Below are 15475 nucleotides of genomic sequence, written 5' to 3' on the forward strand. Positions count from 1 at the left end.
TCTTTACAACAAAGTAAATCAGTTTCTTTTACAACAAACAAACATGTCTGGCCTCCTGGGATTTGCCCCACACATGCCAAATGGGGACCACTCTTCCTGCTACTCCAGTAATATTAACCACACATGCATATTCCAATGGCCACACCTTAGTCACAGCCTAAGGACTGAGTGAGCTTTCCCACCATAAGTTCCTGCAAAGCATGCTTTGCCTGTATCTCAGGGATGTTTATTTTTGTGTGTGCTCCTATGCAAGGGAGAGACGGGGATTTAATAATAGTAATGAAGTATCACCTCAGCTGACCCTGGTCTCTTTCCATTATGGTTTCCACAACTGTTAGTCATTCCATCTTCAACGAAAGGCGTAACTCTGTGGGAGGATAGGAACAATCAGATACTTTGTTCAAGGATGGTGTATTCATGGTATTCAAAGGAAGCAGTAAAAACAACAGTCTTGACATGTGGTTTTCAACAGGTGAGCTACAGAAATAAAAAAATAGAGTTGGGGCCCTGATTTTTAAAACTGACAAATTCTATTAGCAGCTCCTGCAACAGACACAGATGCCATCCACAAAACATCTGTAACCACCTGAATTTTAAAAGCACAGCCTAATAAATATTTGAAATATATTTTAAAGACTGATTCAGCTGAGAATCCTGTGAATTTAAGCAACCCAAGCATACTTATCATTCATTTGCTGTTTAGAAAGATCTTACTCAAATAGCAATATTAATTATTATTGTGGAAATTAGTTACAGATAGTTAACACCCAGGGAATGCCTGACCCATGTCTGCTTCTGCAACTCCAAACTCAGTTCTAACCATCCTTCTGATTTACAGCTCAGACACCTTTGCTTCTGTTCTAAAAGCCTCTGCCAACAGTCCAGATCAGAGGTATGTCAATTCAACGGCTGCCTTCAGCCTGAGTCTTAAATACAATTGTGAAGGAACAGCTTATGAATCATCGCTTTTCTTCTAACCTTCTACCAATTGGGAATTGGGTGGATATCAGTTGGGAGGCTGGGGAAGAGCAACAACAAGGAAATATACCCCTCACCTTGGTTTTCCAAAGGTTGATCCAGAACATGAGGATTCTGTTCCTGAGCTAGGAATTCTAACGGTCAGACCTCCTGCTTTTTCTGATTCTTCCTCTTCTACATGGGATGCGCTAGCTCTTTCTTCTTTGGAGACCTTTTCAGTTTCCTGAGATTCTGCTTTCTCGTCACACATTCTTTGGGAAGCAAACTGAGGTAGTTCATCATGGTAGCAGTTGTTCTCTTCTGCCAAATCAAGCTCTGATGCCAAGGACCCTGCTCTGGGGATGGAGAAGAATTTCACTATCTTCTGAGAGTCTTTCCTAGCTGCTTCTGCCAGTAGCAGCTGTTTCTTACTGGGTTTGCCCTTCTTGGTGGGACTAACTCCCAAGCAGGCTATAGCATCAGAGGTGCTTTGCTGCCCCTTCTTTTCAGGAACCTCCCCGGCATTTTGGCAAACTTCTTCAGCCACTTCCGCCTCTCTCTCAAGTGTGCCATTAATGTCCATAAGCTCAGGGTCACAGTGGTGGCTTCCCTTCTGGTTGATGTCCTCCTTCAGAGGCTTAACTCCATCATCTCCCTTGGCAGCCAGAACTTCTGAAGCAGACTGGAATACATCAGATGACTTCCGAAATCCAATCCCCACTCTCTTGGGTTTGAACTACATTAGAAAGAAATGAGATGAGAGGTAGCTAGAGGGCTAGTTTTTGCCTACCTGCCTTCCATCTTGGAAATCAAATCCTAGTCCAGGCAAACTGTAGATGCACCTTAAACTCAAAGACCACCTCACACCTTAATGTTTTCCATAGAGAAAAAAACTAAAAGCAATGGGACAGGAAAAAGAAGACTGCTGCAAGCCCACATAAAAAGAAATTATGAAAATGGAAACCTCATAGACACCAGGACACAGGTTGCTGCTGCAAAATCTCTCTCTCTCAAACACACACATATATATATATATATATAGAGAGAGAGAGAGAGAGAATGCTATTTAAGGTTCTAATAGTGCCTAATTGCACTTACCGTATTCACCTTGGATGCGGGGATGAAGCCATCATCAGCTGTTGCCACTGGTTCAGTCTTCAACTTGGAACTGCCATTGACTCCAAAGGTGGAATAAAGCTCCCCATCTTTGGAAGCTTTGTTAATTTCTGTTACCTTTATGTAACAAGGAAGGGGGAAGTTATCTTGACAAGCTCTTGCACGCACAGCATTTTCCGCAACACAAAGCAAGCACAGGGCTCACAAATTCTGCTCTTCTCGTCCAAACTAATTAATGCGGAATTAGCACCACCCTTAATTCTCTCAGTGACCAGAAATGCCTCAGTACAGCCTAGGGTCCATTCTTGTAACATTCTAGCTTGGATGAACTTCAATTAGGGTTGCCATTGTTTATTTACTTCAGCTACTTCTCATTTGCACTTACAGTGGTACCCCGCTAGACGAATGCCTCGCAAGACGAAAAACTCGCTAGACGAAGGCATTCGTCTAGCGGAAGGCTGCCCCGCAAGACGAAAAAGTCTATGGGGCTGCCTCGCAAGACGAAAAATTTTCGTCTTTTTTTTTTTTTTTCGTTTTGCGGAGCGCGGCTGTCATTGCCGCTCCGCAAGACGAAAAACCCGCAAGACGAAAATTTTCGCAGAACGAATTATTTTCGTCTAGCGGGGCACCACTGTACAGGCCTAGCTCGCACGTCACACTAAGCCAAATATCGGCATTGCAGGACTGCACAAGCTCTCAGAGAGGAGCTGGCAGCCGCTTTGTTCCTTCCTAGTCCTTTTCGCTGCTGCACTAAGCTAAGCCAAAGTTTGGCTAAGCATTTGATCCAAACCGGGGCTGTAGTTAAGCTCTCTCTGCACTAAGCATGAGCTGCAGCCAAAGTTTGTTGACTAACAGGAGGTGGAGGGAAGAACGCTAAGTTGATTATTTAATTTCTATACTGCTTAATATATTTTTTAAAATTCTTTAAGCAGTGTACAAAAAACTGCTCCAGATTTTAGCTGAGCACTGCCGAGACAATGCAGAAGTGATTGTATATTAGGCTGTTGGAGCAATGCACTTTTCTGTAAGGCTTAAAGCCACTCAAAGTATGGATTTATACATCTGGAAGGTCAAGACAATAACTAAAGTGGCTCAGAATTACCACCTCAATCTGTGACCATCAGTGGAAAGCAGGCCATGAATTAAAGTCCATTTGCATTGCTTGACAAACAACACAGGATTACATGGAGCCTGCAGAACCATAGAGTTTCAAAACCCACTGCTTATTAGACAAACAAACAAAATGCTTTCAGAATGATGTCTTGTCAAAACTGCTGGTGGTTTCTCCTAAGTACACACCTGAGCCTTGCTTGAGTTGAGTTCTAGTCTGCAGAAATTAAGGATCTGCCCAAACACCCTCTTCTAAGACAGCAATGGGAAAAGATGGAGTAAGCAGTGTTTTCTCCATAGCATGCATGCACGCACGCACGCACGCATGCACGCACACACACACACACAGAATATACACAGCCACTTTCCCTAGCAGAGCCGCATATTTGAGAAACCAAGGCATCAGGGAGATCAACTGAGGCCCACTTTGCCCCTTAAAACCAGCAACTATTTCTTACCTTCTTTAGAACAGTCGCCTTGTACAGGTTTGCCATTTTACTGGCCTGGAAAGCTTCATACTCCATTTCCACGGCATGTGCTAGAACATCTGAGCTGAAACACAGAGATAGTTTGATCAACTGCAGTGGGACATATTTCTCCCATAACAGAGGAAGTTCTCCAACTCCTGTCAGGGTTGTTACTATGGAAGAAAGGCTGGAGCACTAACAATTAAAATCTGGAATTTCTTACTAGTAGCACCTTAGAGACCAACTGAGTTTGTTCCTGGTATGAGCTTTCGTGTGCATGCACACTTCTTCAGATACACACTGTATCTGAAGAAGTGTGCATGCACACGAAAGCTCATACCAGGAACAAACTCAGTTGGTCTCTAAGGTGCTACTAGTAAGAATTTTCGATTTTGTTTTGACTATGGCAGACCAACACGGCTACCCACCTGTAATTAAAATCTGGGTGCAGAAATATTGGTGGAAACTTTTGGTTAATGTGGTGTTTTTGTGTGTAGGCAGGACAGAAGACGGGGGTCTAAGAGCATATTTTCCCCCTCTGGATTATTTTTACTCTATTATGAAGGTATTTCTACAGTTACTTATCAATGAAGTATCACAACCTGTGGTTTCAAAATACTAAGTTTCTGCAGTATATTGCTACCCTCTAGCGGGAACTAAAGAGAATTGCAAGCTTCATAGAAAAACAGGGTTTTAGCTGGAGGCCATTTACTTTTCAAAAGTAAAGTTAAGATTCATTTTTGCACTTCCACCTCAACTTATTCAGAAAGTATTGCAGAAATGATTACAAAAATGTGTATTTTGGTTTAGTACACAATATTGTCTTCCTTAGGCATACACAATTTTTGGATTCTAATTTGAAGTGTTCAACTTGTTTGAAGTTTTGATCAAAAGTTTCAAGCAGTTTCCCCACAAACCTGAAGTTACTTATAGCCCCCCCTTCAAAAAAACCCACAACCTTTCCCAGTGAACACAGAGAAACACATTAATAGAACACAACTAACAAAATGATAGAAAATAGTTCTTTTAAAAACTACCTTAGAACAACAGATGCCTGTCTCTCACGCTCCCAAAAGCAGTGAGAGGGAATGAGATGTTAAACTGTTGAAACCTGCAGCACAATATTACTGGTGGCAGAGAAAGTATTTCAGACCACAACACTGCATTTTGCAAATAGCTGTGACATATAAAATTAGATTCAGGTAGGTAGCCGTGTTGGTCTGACGCAGTCAAAATAAATAAAAAAATTAGAGACCAACTAAGTTTGTTCTGGGTATAAGCTTTTGTGTGCATGCACACTTAGGTTAAGGTATATAAATTGATCCAGCAATGGTGCAGTGCCTGCATGTGCAGGAGGCCTCTTTTCCTTGCCAAGTATGCACATGGAAAGCGCATGGGCCACTGCAGAGAATGGGAGGCTTGCACAGCTTGCACGAAAACCTCCGTGCTCCATTGCCGCTTCACTAGACGAAAAATTCGCTCTACAAAGACACTCGTAGAACGAATTATTTTCGCCTAGCGGGGCACCACTGTATGTGCACATGAGCCCCTAGTGCCATGCACTGGCTTGCACAAATTCCCTGGCTTGCATAAATGTGCTCTGCTTGCCCTACGGAGATCTATGGTGCTCCTTCCCAGACTAGATAATAACTTCCTACCCATCTCTTGTTAGTGCTGCTTCCTGGTTGTTGCTCAGTGCTTCTTTCAGCATGTTCAGGCAGTGTTCTCTTGCCTAAAATTGAAAGAGAAGAAATGGGAGCCAATTTCAGATTGCAGAAGGAAAGTGAAGCATCATCTGTTCTAACCAGCAGTTCTGGGACAGTACAAATAATGTAAAGTGTACTCAATATCATTTTTGTATTGTAATTTTTTGTTGTGAATCTCCCTGAGATCTTCGGAGATAGGGAGGTATACAAATTTAATAAATAATAATAATCAAACCTTTTTTCATGATTATATGGACATGAGTAATCTTTTCCCAGCTGCTCTATAATATCCGCTGTTGTCTCTGCATCCTCTCCAATTTATTTGCCTTCCTAAAACCTGCCAACTGAAACCGGACAATACACCCCCGTTACATTCCTATGCTACAATCTAATATAGATCAAGATGCCATCCTTCTCTTAAGGCACTCCACCACACAACACTTTTATGCCTTCATCCCATTTCCATCGGTACTATTTTCTTGCCGGTTATTTCTCACGCCCATGTCGTAATCCAGGTGGGGAGGGGAAAGGAGCTTGGTGTAAGTAATCTTGTTCTTGCCAAATCACAGCCCCTTCTTACCTTCACTGTGATTTTAGCTATTTTTCTGCTGGCTGCATCCTTCAAGGGACATTCAGCATCTACAATGAGACAGAGATACAGAAAATGATATGTTGCCTTACCTCTTGCAGTAGATGAGTGGGTACAAGAAGGATATAGCCATTTAAAATAATAAACCAGGCAAGTATCCAATGTGGTGATAGTATTCTTTTTAGGAGTTTTTTTTTTACATGTTTTAATATCTCCAAAATCCTAGATAGCAGATTTTCTAAAGTATTATTCAAGGACAGGTGCTATCCTTGCCATCATTTAGAGCTGGAACCAGCCTTTTGTGTATTTTTCTACTGTAAATTCTATCAAGGTGTCAGAGAATGTTTAATTTATCCCCTTATAAGATAAGATTCCTGGTCCATCTTTAGACACCCTTGTGAGAACCTTCTTGGAGGGAGGTCTAATAAACCCACTACTGAGCAGGTGGCAATGTATTTGATTGGCATGTAATTGGTGATGGGTCAGCCAGGGTATTTGAGTGCCCCCTACCGTGTTTCTCATAAAATAAGACACCGTCTTATATTTATTTTACTCAGGAAAATAAGCCTATGGCTTATTTTCGGGGGTGTCTTATTTTTTTATTAAGTACCGTACGGTTCTGGGCGCCTGCCTCCTCCTGCTGTGTCCAGCATTGGTGCTGCTGGGTCCAGCTGGCTCGGGGCGCGCGGCCCTGCTGGGCACCGACCCGGCAGGCCACCTCCTCCTCCTCCTGGCTCCCGGAGGCTCGGGGGGCTGCTGGGCGCCGACCTGGCAAGCCTCCTCCTCTTCCTGCCATGGCTTGGAGCCCGGAACTGGCTGTTGCTGCTGAAGTGTTGATAAAGCGCCCAGCAGCGCCGCGCGGATCGCCCCAAGCCGCGACAGGAGGAGGAGGATTCAAATTGCTACCGTACAGAGCACTGCTGGGTCCCGCTGGATCGGGGCTCCACGCGGCGCGCGCTGCAGCTCCTGCCGCGTCCCGCTGGATCGGGGATCCATGCGGCGCGGTCTGCAGCTCCTGCTGGGTCCTGCTGGATCGGGACTCCACGTGGCGCACACTGCGGCTGCTGCTGCTGGCTGCTGCTGGCTCAGGGCTCCACGCGGCGCGCGCTGCAGCTCCTGCCGGGTCCGGCTGGATCGGGGCTCCACGCGGCGCGCGCTGCAGCTCCTGCCGGGTCCGGCTGGATCGGGGATCCACGTGGCGCGCGCTGCAGCTCCTGCCGCGTCCCGCTGGATCGGGGATCCACGCGGCGCGCGCTGCAGCTCCTGCCGCGTCCCGCTGGATCGGGGATCCATGCGGCGCGCGCTGCAGCTCCTGCCGGGTCCGGCTGGATCGGGGCTCCACGCGGCGCGCGCTGCAGCTCCTGCCGCGTCCCGCTGGATCGGGGATCCATGCGGCGCGGTCTGCAGCTCCTGCTGGGTCCTGCTGGATCGGGGCTGCAGCAGCAGCAACATCCGGTTCTGGGCGCCAACCCGACAGACCTCTTCCTCTTCCTTGGCGCCCTCCAGAACTGCCCAGCATTACGGCTTATTTTCGGGGTATGTCTTATATTTTGTGAACGCTTGAAAATCCTGCCATGGCTTATTTTATAGGCACGTCTTATTTTATGAGAAACACGGTAGTTTGTCCTGTGTTTCCCATGCTGATCTAGGGTTGCCATTTTTGTGAAAGTCGTATGTGAGGGTGATTTTTCTGCAACACCTGTCACTCCATTGATTGCCAGGGTTGATTCGGCTGATATGGCTGGCTAGGGGAGTGTCTCCTTCACTGCTCCATGTGCATCAATGGAAGACGACAACCATCTCATACAGGAGTGTGCCATTCTTTCATCAAGGGTATACAATAGCTGCTCTGCTCTGCCAGAACCTCCAAACAAGCTCAAGGTCTTTTTTGTTAAAGTCAGTTAGGCGGTGTAGGCCTTTGGTTTGCCAGGTCTTTACTTGGATGCTTTGGGATGCATAGTGGAATAGTGGTGGTTGGGCCACTGGAGATGAGGTTGGGGACAGTTTCCCTACTTTTTCCTTCCATCCTTTAACATGGACTGTGTGAAACTGTTTAGAGTTCTGGGGATTTTCCTTAGTTTGTTTTGAAGGAATGGATACGCTGGGAGTCTTTCTGTTTGTATCTATTTCCAATACCATTATTAATAAATATGAGACTCCATCCTGAACTTCTTGAAAACAAACCAATGATTGAGAAATTTGAGATCCAACACTGGCCTCCACTTCTTCTGGCCTTTTTTTTTTTTTTTTTTTGGAACCACAAAGAAGATTGAGTAAAGTCCTTGAAATGTCTGCCAGAGTTCTTTGCTCTCCTGCCTCCATCATGTGAAGAGGGTCATAACCCAACCCATCTGATAGCAACCCATTCGGTTAATCAGCAACCACATGAAATATGTAAATTAACTGTAGCTATTGGGTTTGATACACCCATAATTTTCATGTGAAATGGGAAATGGAAGTAAGAAATTGATTTGGGCAGATAGCAATCTCTCCAACTATTTTTGCTAGAGTCAAGTTTAAGCCCAATTTTTCTGGCAATAATCTCATCGTGGGCCACACTTAACTTTGGGTCAAGCATGAACTCCTAAGCTCTTTAGCTTCATATACAGATAGTGCTATACTGTATAAATAGTAACTTGAGTCACTGTAAAATCCCCAGGAAGAACCATAAAAGTTTTGTCTGAAGCATCTGATCTATGAAGTAATGCAGAAATTTACCTGGAGGGACAAAGTTGTCTTTTTCAGGTTCCTGGCCCTGAAAGAAATGTAAGAGAGAAAAATCAATGACATAAATCAGGAAATACACATCTAAAAGTATAGGCTGGAACACAAGACTAGATTTAGAATCTGAGGGTTTTTTTACACAAAAGACCTTCCACATTTACGCAACAATTTTTAGTCTGAGCTAAAGCTTGCTAAGGCTTTGTTAAACGGTGCGAGTTGATAATAAATTGGAACAACCTAAGTAAGCACTGGAAACATTATAAAAGGAATGGGGGACTTTCACCACATACAGTGGGAATGCCATTTCTCAAAAAATATTAAGAGCTCAAAAACAGGAATTACAATGATATCCCAATGGATCTGGAATTTTGTTTTTTCACTGAATTATATGGAAAGTACAGTAAAAAAAACATTAATAAATTTAGTCTTATACACGCTGAAAGCAGCAAGAATATTATAAGCTAGTACATAACAACTGTCAACAATAGAAGAATGGATTAATAAAACCTGGGCATTTGCCTTAATGGCAAAATTAACCTGATTTACAAGAAAAAAGACAGCAGGAAGGTAATTTTAAAAAGTGGAATTCATTTACTAAATATTGTAGGAGAAACACAATACCTCCCCATTCAGCCGGTGGTTTCACACAGTTTTGAGATGTAAGATTAGATGTATAGTAATGGCTTATTTTATGGCATTTCTAATAGTTGTAGACTGAATAAATAAAATTGCTACCTTATTTTAACAACTGGACTAATCAAAAGGGAATAAAGCAAAAAATATGTGGGGTAGCATGAGAGGATGGGTGTGTAAGTCTGTATGTGTATGTGTGCACATATATTGATTGCATGGGTGGGCTGCACACATATACTGTATGCACCTTGCATTTTAAAGACATAAAAGCCGAAACAAAATGATCCATGGGATAGAACATTGGGTCATTCACTTTCTTCCATGCTGGTATGAGCAAATAATTAAGAGTTGCCTCTGTTAATTGCCTCATCTCTATGTTTTCTTATACAATACTGTAAAGTGCAATTCTACATTTTCTTGTATTTAAAAATGTCATTTTATAATTTGCAGCTGCAGTGCATACCTTTTTGTATGAAAAGGAAAAGTTGGCTTTTAAAAATAGCATTAGAGTTACCGGTACTTGTTAAGTCTTAGAAGGATCCTTCAAAGGATTAGGCAGTAATTTAGCCCAAGAGTTCTCTTTTTCTGTGTGAAAATCAGACACCAAGAAAAGCCATCCACTTTCCATCCCAAAGTCCCCAATCTGCACAGATGGGGTTTGGTTTCAAGACTGAATGGGACTGTATTCTAGTCAAATAGGAAGGGTGGTGAATTCAACCAGGAAAATGCATGGAGACAGAAAGAAAGAAAGAAAGAGATATGCACAAAAAGGCCACTTTAATTGCTCTCCTCATTAAGCACCCTATGGTAAAGCATCATAAAAATTGAAAGAAAATGGTACTATTCTCTAACTAACAAAGAAATGTCAGAACAAGGTAAGTTCTTTAATGTGTGAGTGATTTCTCACATATTAACATAAGAACACAATAAAGACCTGATGGCTTGCATCAGTAACACTTAGGCTGCAATCCTATACCCACTTACCTGTGAATAAGTCACACTGAACTCAGTGAGGCTTACTTCTGAGCAAGCACATATAGAATTGCGCTGTTACCTACCCTTTCCCCACCCCTCGAGATAGCACCTGTCTCCTGCAAGGAAGTTACCAACGTACCTTGCGCAGACTCATCTGCCTCTTATAGAAGTTGTTCCATTCCCTTTTCTGATGGTCCTCATTCGTTTCAGCCACACTCCCGCCATCTTCATCATATCTGAACAATAACACGGAAACAGTTGGAAACTGAACAGGAAGGTTACCCAGAATTATTTCAAACATTAAACTGGCATCAAGGAAATTTGATCTAGCAAATACATCACAATATCCCAGAGGATTGTGGGCCCAAGTCCCAGTCAGGGTGAGACTGCCACATTTCCAGGTTTTCTCTCAAATAAATCAATCCAGAACCGATCATTTCCTCATAACCGACAAGGACTTCTATGTTCCTCTTGCCATGTGTCTTATTGGTTGAATTCAGAGACGATTAAGTTGAACTCACTTAGACAACAGGGTCTTCCCAGCTCCCCACTACTGTCCCCTGTGCCCCCCACAATTTGTTCCTGAAGGCCAGAAGCCCCTCTCTGGTCTGGCATGACAAGGGGCAGAAGAGCTACAATGGGACAGGGAAATCAGAGGAATTTGACAGGGCAGAAGTGTTTTTTCCACTCATGCAAACCCTCTCTAGACCGAAGCTGGTTCATTTATGAATTGTTAGCATCAGAAATGTATGTGTTAAATAATAAGTCACTTTTAAAGTTCCGAAGTTTTAACTACTTAAAAGCGATCACTTTCCTTTAAAGACCACCCTGCATAAAGAGAATAAATTTACAGATGAGTTTATGCAAGATATGCAAGTCAAATAGAGCAGAAAATTAAATTACAAAAGGTGAAATATATGGCTGGTTTATCTTTGTTTCATAAGAAGTACAGATGTTAACCGCATGCAATGATTAGGGGACAACAAAAGATAAAAAATACAGTGCAAACTATTTCATTTAACCGGGAAGGAAAAGAAAAACTGCAACTTAACATTTGGTTTTAATCTTTCTGCTGCATACCAGAACAAAACGCAGGTCATGAAACAGAACAAAGGCCAATCTAGCCAAAATGAAGCACTTTCAGATCTTGTTGTTTGCAATGGGAGAGTGGTGCTGAACACACACTTAACTTTCCCATTGAAATCAGTGAGTCATTTGCTTACTGGTCACTATACAAATTCTTTTAAAAACAAAAAAACAAAAACCCAGTCATGCTGCTGTGAGCACTTTCTGGAGGATAATCAGAAGCAACAGGACAAGAGATGAATGTCTGGGCCACTTGAAAACTAAAGAGCACAGTGACCTGCATGGGCAATCTTTCTCTTTCTCTTCCCAGGGTGCCCCCATACCTCCTTTAAGAGGGATTAGAAAGCACAAGATTTTGCCAGAAGCTACTGCTCTCTGTTGTATCAATACAGAACAGGGAGGAACAGCTGAAAACAGCAAGGTCTAATTTCACACTTTTACAGTCATACCTCATGTTGCGTACGCTCCGTGTTGTGTATGTTCGGGATACGTACTCCCACAGCCTGGAAGTGTTTTCTGGAGCACGCAGGAGCGCGTGCAACCGCCAGATGCGCAGAAGCGCTCAAATCGTGTAACTTCCTTTTTTTATGTGCGTTCGAGTTACGCACGCACGCGGAACGGATCACGTGCGTAACCCAGGGTTCCACTGTACTGACTCAAGCAGTCTCGCTGAAAATCTCCCTGACCATGGTGAGCTGGGCTTTGATAAGCGAGACAAGTCTGAGGCTTCCCCCAAACCTAGTGCTAAAGGACAGAATAGATCAGGGGTCAGCAAACTTTTTCAGCAGGGGGCTGGTCCACTGTCCCTCAGACCTTGTGGGGGGCCAGACTATATTTTTTTTGGGGGGGGGGGGAATGAACAAATTCCTATTCCCCACAAATAACCCAGAGATGCATTTTAAATAAAAGCACACATTCTACTCATGTAAAAACACCAGGCAGGCCCCACAAATAAACCAGAGATGCATTTTAAATAAAAGGACACATTCTACTCATGTAAAAACACGCTGATTCCTAGACTGTCCGCAGGCTGGATTTAGAAGGCAATTGGCGGCATCCAGCCCCCGGGCCTTAATTTGAGGACCCCTGGAATAGATGAACCCCACTTCCTTCCACCCCTAATATTCAGCTGAAGCCTTGTTCTGGCTCTGTGCTTGCCAGGAGAGGCATGAGTGATTTGGCTTGCTCTTCTATCAAGCCCATAGGAAGAGGAAGGCTCTGTCGTCACACCTCCCCTCTCCCCTCTCCCTGCTGCCAATACTTCAGCCATCAGCTGCTTTCTGACCTCCTTCTCCAACTTCATTGCTGCAGAAAGAGGAGATTTCCTCCTGCCTCCGTTTGGAGACAAAACATGAAGTCAGATAAAAGAGGGTGAACCTGCAACAACAAATTGTTGGCTGGCCAGTAAGAACAACAACATTTGTTGATCCCTGGCTGCATCACGACATAAAGGCATTTATGCCACATTTTTAACCAGCGTGTTCTTTTTAACTTATTTTCTGTTGGTTCTACTAAGTCCGGCTATCAGCTCCCAGGCTCAGCTACACTTCAAGGAGTTATCTATTCCGCTGGCTGTTTCATGAAGTCACAGTGGCTGCTGCGGTCATGGCGCTTGGCTTAGTCTGTATGCAGTGGGGAAGGATTCGGAACTTAAAGTATGAGGAAACTACTAGTCCCAAAACAACTGAAGCCGCCATAGGGGAGAAAAGTGAAGAAATCCTTATTATTGTCAACAAAACTCACTTCTGCTGGAGTCAGAAGCAAATCCATACCTGCTGAAGCCACCCATGCCTCTTCTGCCTCCTTCATACAGGTCTGGGTCGAAGGCATTCCAAGAGGAAGCAGAGGGTCCAATGCAGGTTCTATTCCAGCCTCTGCCGGTGTGTTCAAGTGCCTCTACCTGCTTTTTCACTGCTGCTGGATTCTTACAGTAATCACAGCACTTATTGCATTGGGGGACGGCATCTCCAAAGTAGTTGGCTATAGCGGCATGACGACAACTAAGAGGCAAAGACAGCATAATATTATTTTGAGGGAAAGGGGCAGCAAAGAGACTTTGCCCTAAATCAGGCATAAATAGGCAAACTCCGGCCCCCCAGATGTTTGGGACTACAATTCCTATCACCCCTAGCTAACAGGACCAGCGGTCAGGGATGAATGGAACTGTAATCCCAAACATCTGGAGGGCTGGAGTTTGCCTATGCCTGCCCTAGATGGTTAAACAAGCCTAGAGAGGTGTCATAATGGTGGTCAAATTAAAAATAACCTCAGAATCAAGGCACGCTGCCACAATGGGAATCATTCAGAAAGCAAAGTTTCTAGGTTACTGGAATTTGCTGGTTTTTAATTTTAGAATGTTCAAGTACATGGCTTGGTAGCCACAAATGGTTTCTTGACAGTCTCTCCTACTCGCTTTTAAACAGAAGGTATGTTAGCAGTTATGACGCTCTAAAATGCCAGCAACATTTAAAAGAGCTACAAAGAAAACTTTGTTTCAGGGCTGGTTTACAATGCCCTCCACACAACCAGTTGCAAACATAGTCAAGGACAGGTACACACTCAAGCAGGAAAATATTGTGGTTCACACTTCATGATATTCATGTGAGGGCAACAAACAAGTGGCTGAAAATGCACTGAACTCCTTGCAGTATGAAGCAGCTCTTACGTTGCTTGGGCAATAGTATTCCTCTGATGAACCCGTCAATGACTAATACGTGCTGGAAATGTAAATCAGTGGAAGGTACCTTTTATCATATGTGGTGGACATGCCCAAGGGTTAAAGCCTTCTGGGATAAGATTTACAATGAACTTAAAAAGGTAATGAAAATTACCTTTAGTAAGAAACCAGAGGCTTTCCTTTTGAGCATGTCCAACGAACAGATACCCAGTCAAGATAGAGTATTTTTTATGTATGCCACAACAGCAGCTAGAATTTTATTGGCAAGAAATTGGAAGGGTGAAGAGATTCCAACGGTGGAAGAATGGCAGATGAAGCTAATGGACTTTATGGAGCTTGCTGAACTGACCGCGAGAATCCGAGACCAGAGGGAGGAGAAGGTGTCGAAGGATTGGAAGAAATTTAAGGACTACTTAGTTAATGGTGTAAAATTGAATATCTGAGCAGAACTAGCTGTTGAACAGGCTTTAGCTAGATAAATTTAAGTTAAAGTTTTGGTAAGAATTTTACAGTATAAGATACAAATAAGAATGTCTGAAGATTTTGAGAATAGATTAAGAACTATGTTTTTAGTAAAGGAATCTAAGGACAAATAAGATGGTTAATAGTTATGAAAGTAGATATATAGATACCTAAAGTATATTTGGATTAACAATGCAGTGGAGGGTGTGGGGGAAGTCCTCTATGCTTAGAAGATAGAATAAGAATGAGATAAAGACAAGTGTTTAGACAGGTTTGTATATGTTTTTCTTATGTTTATTGTGTTTTTGTTTGATTTGTTTATTGTTTATTGTATTCTGTATTTTCATTGTATTTGTGTATGCTTTGTTCTTTTTATATTTGCATATGGAAAATAATAAAATCTTAAAAAAAAAAAGTATTCCTCTGGGAAAAGGCTGAGCCATGTTTGCCAAAAACAGACGCAAAATACCAGCTAATCGTCACTTTTCCCTTTCATGCTCACCTTTAGCTCACATTCTTCAAAGATGGCAAACTTCTACTGTCCATGTGTACTGAAATATCCTGTTCCAGTGTGTTAATTTCCAGGCTCTACTGAATATTACAACAGCTACAAGCTACAGAGCTACCTACAGCAACCATACATTAATACACATACACATGCCCACATCTCATTCTGCACCACAAGAGGGTGGGGAGGGGTATTACTCAGAAGGGTGGTGGGAATGGGTGATTGGCTGATAGGTGTGGTAAACCTGTTGACGACTGTTAACGACTGCAATTGGCTGATAGGTGTGGTAAACCTGTTGACGTCTGTCAGCAGGCGTCAACAGGTTTACCACACCTATCAGCCAATCACCCATTCCCACCACCCTTCTGAGTAATACCCCCCCTCACCCTCTCACTATATATAAGGATCTGGTGACTTCTGCGTCAGTGTATTTGAAGAAGTGTGCATGCACACGAAAGCTCAAAC

At 43.2% G+C, this 15475-nt stretch overlaps 1 protein-coding gene across 5 annotated transcripts in view; it reads right to left on the reverse strand.

The window, feature by feature from the left end:
• Window positions 1–15475, reverse strand: part of RECQL5 (RecQ like helicase 5) — a 54758-nt gene that overhangs the window by 5215 nt on the left and 34068 nt on the right. For 4 of the 5 annotated variants that reach the window (XM_033139321.1, XM_033139318.1, XM_033139322.1 and 1 more), the window contains 9 exons: window positions 13136–13363; window positions 10417–10513; window positions 8664–8700; window positions 5937–5995; window positions 5309–5382; window positions 3642–3735; window positions 2056–2190; window positions 1056–1693; window positions 292–367 (listed from right to left, as the gene is read on the reverse strand). In XM_033139321.1, coding sequence (XP_032995212.1) covers window positions 292–367; window positions 1056–1693; window positions 2056–2190; window positions 3642–3735; window positions 5309–5382; window positions 5937–5995; window positions 8664–8700; window positions 10417–10513; window positions 13136–13363 — 1438 coding nt within the window. The remainder of the gene's footprint in view (window positions 1–291; window positions 368–1055; window positions 1694–2055; window positions 2191–3641; window positions 3736–5308; window positions 5383–5936; window positions 5996–8663; window positions 8701–10416; window positions 10514–13135; window positions 13364–15475) is intronic. The other variant, XM_033139319.1, reaches the window with a different exon arrangement.

The sequence above is a fragment of the Lacerta agilis genome, chromosome 2 (assembly GCF_009819535.1).
Source record: "Lacerta agilis isolate rLacAgi1 chromosome 2, rLacAgi1.pri, whole genome shotgun sequence".
NCBI classification, from domain to species: Eukaryota; Metazoa; Chordata; class Lepidosauria; order Squamata; family Lacertidae; genus Lacerta; species Lacerta agilis.